This window comes from Myotis davidii, unplaced genomic scaffold, assembly GCF_000327345.1.
Source record: "Myotis davidii unplaced genomic scaffold, ASM32734v1 scaffold96, whole genome shotgun sequence".
In the NCBI taxonomy this organism is placed as follows: Eukaryota; Metazoa; Chordata; class Mammalia; order Chiroptera; family Vespertilionidae; genus Myotis; species Myotis davidii.
In genome coordinates, this window is record NW_006289416.1 from 980,720 (window position 1) to 986,698 (window position 5,979).

General features: G+C 40.8%; 1 protein-coding gene across 1 annotated transcript in view; it reads left to right on the forward strand.

The window, feature by feature from the left end:
* Positions 1–5,979, forward strand: part of L3MBTL4 (l(3)mbt-like 4 (Drosophila)) — a 303,733-nt gene that overhangs the window by 131,301 nt on the left and 166,453 nt on the right. The window contains exon 12 of the mRNA XM_006761933.2: positions 5,629–5,743. Within this exon, the coding sequence (XP_006761996.2) occupies positions 5,629–5,743 (115 nt within the window). The remainder of the gene's footprint in view (positions 1–5,628; positions 5,744–5,979) is intronic.

Sequence of the window (5,979 nt, forward strand, 5' to 3'; positions counted from 1 at the left end):
CGGTGCGGGGGGGGGGGAGGAGAAATGGGGCTTAAGGACACATATGTAATACCTTAATCAATAAAGAAAAAAATAACTATGGCTCACATTCACCTGCCGATTTGCATGTCTAATAAACTATTGCTCTGTATTGGACATTATGAATGACATAGAACACATAGTTGGGAGTATTTGTCTTTCTTTAAAAAGGGAAGATTTGTTTTATTAGACAGTTAATTACTGGGCATTCTTAATATTTTCGAAGCTTGATTTTAACCTTTTTAGGTCTGGTCTACAGTAGCTCTTACAATGGCATGGTTCTTATTCCAAAAATATGAACTTTTTGGTGTCTCAAATTATCAGGGGATTCTTGAGATCTTTACACACTGGTCTCTCTATTCTCCCAGGAATGTGTGACCTCTAGTCTTAGCTCTGCATTAACTGCTCTCTGCCTGGCTTCACCATGTCTTTCCTTGCACATGTGTAGTCCAGCCTTTGACCAGGGTCTTATGAATAACTTCCATGGATTTCTAGATAGTAGCTCTAGCTTCTCTATACATTTTCCTCCAATTTCCAGGTGCTTCATCAGCTCTAAGCTTCAATCTCTGTCTCTTCAGCACAACATAAGTGCTTAGTTTATGTTTCTCCTCCCTGTGCAGTTATCAGGAAACTGTCTCCACTCTGATATTCTGGACTCATCTGTGTGTACTTAGGGATTGCATTTGTGCTGCCTATTGTCCAGTGTCTAAAAACAATCACTTCATATATTTTGTCTAGTTTTATAGCTATTGCTATGAAACAGCACTCTGTCATGTCCAGAAGCCTAAGTCTGGAAGAATTTGAAAATTAGTCTTTGAAAATTAATCTCAGATCACTGGTTCTCAAACTTTAGCGTATATCATATTCACCTGGAGGACTTGTTAACACACAGATTGATAGGTCCCACTTTTAGAATTTCTGGTTCAATAGGATTGAGTTGGGACCCAAAAATCTGCATTTCTAACACGTGCCCAGATGACACTGATGCTGCTGGTCTGGGAACCACACTTTGAGAACCACTTGCTTAGAAAAAGGGATCTTAAGAAAAATATTGGAACTCATTTGGGACTTAATACACACAACTTTTTTCTTTTTTTTTGTCTTGTGCCCTGAATAATAAATTTATATTTCAGTTGGTTTAGTATAATGATAGGAATCTCTTTCTTTTTTTTTTTAAATATATTTTATTGATTTTTTACAGAGAGGAAGGGAGAGAGATAGAGAGTTAGAAACATCGATGAGAGAGAGACATCGATCAGCTGCCTCCTGCACATCTCCCACCGGGGATGTGCCCGCAACCCAGGTACATGCCCTTGACCGGAATCGAACCTGGGACCCTTCAGTCCGCAGGCCGACGCTCTATCCACTGAGCCAAACCGGTTTCGGCGAATCTCTTTCTTTTTATTCAAAGTGTAATTTTTTAAAAAAATTTCCATTTTTTTTCCCATTGAAAAAGATATCTTCTCCATTTAGTTGATAGTCACAGAGAGAATATATGAAAATAGGGATAAAATAATGCAATATTGTCATTCTTATTTTTTGTTTGCACAAATGAATTTTTAATCTAATATGAATTTTCTAGAACAGTGCTTCTCAACCTGTGGGTTGCGACCCCTTTGGGGGTCAAATGACCCTTTCACAGGGGTCGCCTAAGACCATCGGAAAACACATATATAATTACATATTGTTTTTGTGATTAATCACTATTCTTTAATTAAGTTCAATTTGTAACAATGAAATTGGGGATCACCACAACATGAGGAACTGTATTAAAGGGTCGCGGCATTAGGTTGAGAACCACTGTTCTAGAACATAGAATTTAATATTTCAAAAATAAGTATTGAGAGAACCAAGATGGCGGCATAGGTAACCACCTATACTTGCTGCCTCCCAAAACCACATCAAAATTACAACTAAAATACAAAACAACAATCACCCAGAACCATGGGAAAGCTGGCTGAGTGGAAGTACTGCAACTAGAGAGGTAAAGAAGAAAGCACATTGAGACTGGTTCAAGGTGCAGAGGCACAGAATGGGCTGGCCCGGCACCCTGGTGTGCTGCTTTTTTAATCAGGAGGGAGAGCACCTCGGTGGAGGCTGCCTGGAGGAGCAAGGAGTCCCAGCCCCACACCAGACGCCCAGACCAGGGTCCCAGAGCTAGGGAAAGCAGTCCCTATGGGCCCAGCCTACGTAAGGACTATAGACTGTAAAAACCAGTGCTGATTGGGGCTGAGTGACACACAGACTGCTGGAGACCCAGCTGCTCCTATTAAAAGGCCAGCACCACAAACTGAATTTACAAGCTCCTACTTCCTCTGAGCTCCAGTGCCAGGAAAGGCTATGGGGGACCCAGACACATACAGTGAGAAACTGGACTATTTGGTATCAGGGCAGGAACTCGGAGGTGGCTTTCCTCCAGACAAAGGTGCTTGCAGTGGTCATTGTTCCTGTGCTGGGACCTCCTAGGTTCAGGGATGACTGGCAGCCATTTCTGTTTGCTCCACCCTGGTGATTCCCTGAGACCCCATGCTACCCAATTTACAACCCCACCCAAGCTGTGCACGGAGGCTTTTGCATAGAATGGTCTATTCTTTCTCAGGAGAAAACTCTGTTAAACAAGCTGTAGCTAGGTCAGGGAGCTGCAAACCTATCAATAAAAGGCCCCCCAAAACTGGCGCCAGTACCAGCCTTCCTTGCTTCACAGCTGGGCCTCATCTGGGCACATCCAAACCCCATACGAAGAGGAGGAATCTGCAAGTCTCTCTGGAGCACCTGCTGGGTGGCCCCAGGCAGTGGCTGACTTTGCATCTCCCTGGAGACCCAAGAGCCTGTGTACCAGCGGTCAGTGTGAGACCATACCAGGTTATAACTCTTCACATCCATAAGCAACATATTCAAGGGGCAGATTCAGTGAGCACATAAGCCCCACTGAAACAAGTCCTGCTTCATAGGGGTGTCTCCTGCATAGAAGCTCTCCCACTATAGTTGCAGCTGGTCCCCTCAGCCAGTTGGCCTGGAGGTCAGTTCCTCTTAGTGACACCAACAGCAATGAAGGCTCAGCTACAACAACACTGTGCATACAGCCTACAAAGGGATGCACCAAGAGTGTCTACCTCATGTGATTGGGGAGGCTGAGCTACTGGGCCTTATAGGACAGTGGTTCTCAACCTTCTGGCCCTTTAAATACAGTTCCTCATGTTGTGACCCAACCATAAAATTATTTTCGTTGCTACTTCATAACTGTAATGTTGCTACTGTTATGAATCGTAATGTAAATATCTGATATGCAGGATGGTCTTAGGCGACCCCTGTGAAAGGGTCGTTCGACTGCCAAAGGAGTCGCAATTCACAGGTTGAGAACCACTGTTATAGGACACCTACCACACAAGGCCACTCTATCAACTCAAGGAGACTTAGCAGCTACCCAATGGATAGAAACAAACACAGGGAAGCAGCCAGAATGCTGAGACAAAGAAACATGTCACAAATGAAAGAAATGGAAGAAAGAAAATGACTGGATATAAAATTCAAAACCACAGTTATAAAGTTACTCAAGAATCTTCTAGAAAACTCTGAGGAACTTAGTGAGACTTTCAAGGATCTTAGTGAGAATGGCAAAAAAAAAAAAAAAATGGAAAAGGACCAGTTAGAAATTAAGTATACACTGACTGAAATAAAGAATAATATGCAGGGATTCAACAGTAGATTAGAGGATCCCAAAAATAAAATTGGTTTGAAATGTGAGGAAGCAAAAAACAACCAACCAGAAGAAAAAAAAATGAAAAAAGAATCCAAAAATATGAAGATAGTGTAAAGTACCTGTGGGAACACTTCAAGTGTACCAACATCCGAACTATGGGGGTACCAGAAGAAGAAAGAAAGCAAGATACTGAAAACCTATTGGAAGAAATAATGACAGAAAACTTTCCCTATCTGGTGAAAGAAATAGGCTTACAAGTCCAAGAAGCACAAATAACCCCAAACAAGAGGAATCCAAAGAGGACCACACCAAGACACATCATAATTAAAATGCCAAGGGCAAAAGACAAAAAGAGAATCTTAAAAGCAGCAAAAGAAGTTAGTTACCTAGAGGGGAGTGCCCATATGACTGTCAGCTGATTTCTCAACAGAAACTATGCAGGCCAGAAGGGAGTGGCAAGAAATATTCAAAGTGATGAATAGCAAGAACCTATAACCAAGAATACTCTACCCAGCAAGCCTATCGTGTAGACTTGAAGGTCAGATAATGAGCTTCACAGACAAGAAAAAGCTAAAGGAGTTCATCACCACCAAACCAGTATTATATGAAATGCTGAAGGGTATTCTTTAAGAAGAGGAAGAAGAAAAGAGTAAAGATAAAAAATATGAACAACAGAGTGACAACAAATACATATCTATCAACAAGTGAATCTAAAAATCAAATGAATAAAATATCGAATGAACAGAATAAACTGGCGAATATAATAGAATCAGGGCTATGGAAATGGGACAGACTGATGATTCTCAAAGGGGAAAGGGTGTGGGGGTGCAAGAAGAGATTAGACAAAGATCTTATATGCATGTATGCATTACCTATGGACACAGACAATAGGGTGGTGAGGGCCTGGGGTGGGGTGAGAACCAGGTGGAGGGGAGCTATATAAAGTTCAAAGAGGGACATCTGTAATAATCTCAACAATAAAGCGGACTGAAGGGTCCCAGGTTCGATTCCCGTCACGGAATCACCTTGGTTGCGGGCACATCCCCAGTAGGGAGTGTGTAGGAGGCAGCTGATCGATGTTTCTAACTCTCTATCCCCCTCCCTTCCTCTCTGTAAAAAATCAATAAAATATATTTTAAAAAAATAGAAATTAAAGTGAAAAAGAAAGTAAGTATTGATTTTTTTGTTTCACAAATTGGACTTTATTTTAATCTTATTCTCAGACTTGTATGTATGTGTCATGGGTGTATGTGTGTGTGTATGTGTGCATGTGTATGTGTCATGTGTATTTTATAGTTAAGATGCATACATGGATAACCAAAAAGATTGGTGGACCTGCGCCCAATCTCTTTCCCGGGTGTTCTGAAAGCTTACACATTGTTTTATAATAGCTATTAGATAGCTACCAATCCTTCTACCTCAGTAGCACATTTTATCAGCTCTCTTTGCCTCCATTGTTCCATTTTTTTAGGATTTTGAAATGCATTTCTTCCTTTTATTCTAATCTATTCACCTCCTGTCTGCATATGGCTTGTTACTAATGTCAGGTGGTGACTCTTATTGATGATGCTGACATGGTTCTTTCAGTGGCTACCAGCACAGGGAATTTGCTTACAATATTTCTTAGTTGGTAAAATGGATTGATCTTATTTCTTCAAGTTCTAATCAATCCTGATAGATTTTTTGTTTACCAATTTCTTTAAATTCTTTTTTTTTTGGGGGGGGGGTTGTGGAAGGCTCAATAGCCTTTTGTTGCTAGAGTAGAAGGCTATTTTATAGTACATTTTAAATACAGTTTCAGCCCTAATGTGTGTTTAATGAAATTTCGTTCTCAATTTTGGATATCTTTTTTCCAATATTTTGATATTGGGGATAGTGAAATTAATTACTAAATACTAATTATTCAACAGGTCCATTTTGATGGCTGGGACCACAAATACGACTATTGGATGGATGTAGACAGCCCTGACATTCACCCGATTGGATGGTGTGACGTAACAGGGCATCCACTAGAAGTGCCATATCGTGAGTATTTTGTCTTTGTTTTGCTTTTAAAATACTTAGTCTGAATTCCTACCTTACTGCTGTTTTTTTCATGTCATTATATGCCGGGAGCCGGTCCATCCTTGCTGTTTCAAGGGACCTGGCATATATGGAATACTGTTCTTAATATATTTGCTCACCTTCTTGGCACTATGTGTTTTAACCAAGGTCACCTCTCCAAGAAAGGTTGTTTCCCCAGGTAGAGATTTTCACCTGAA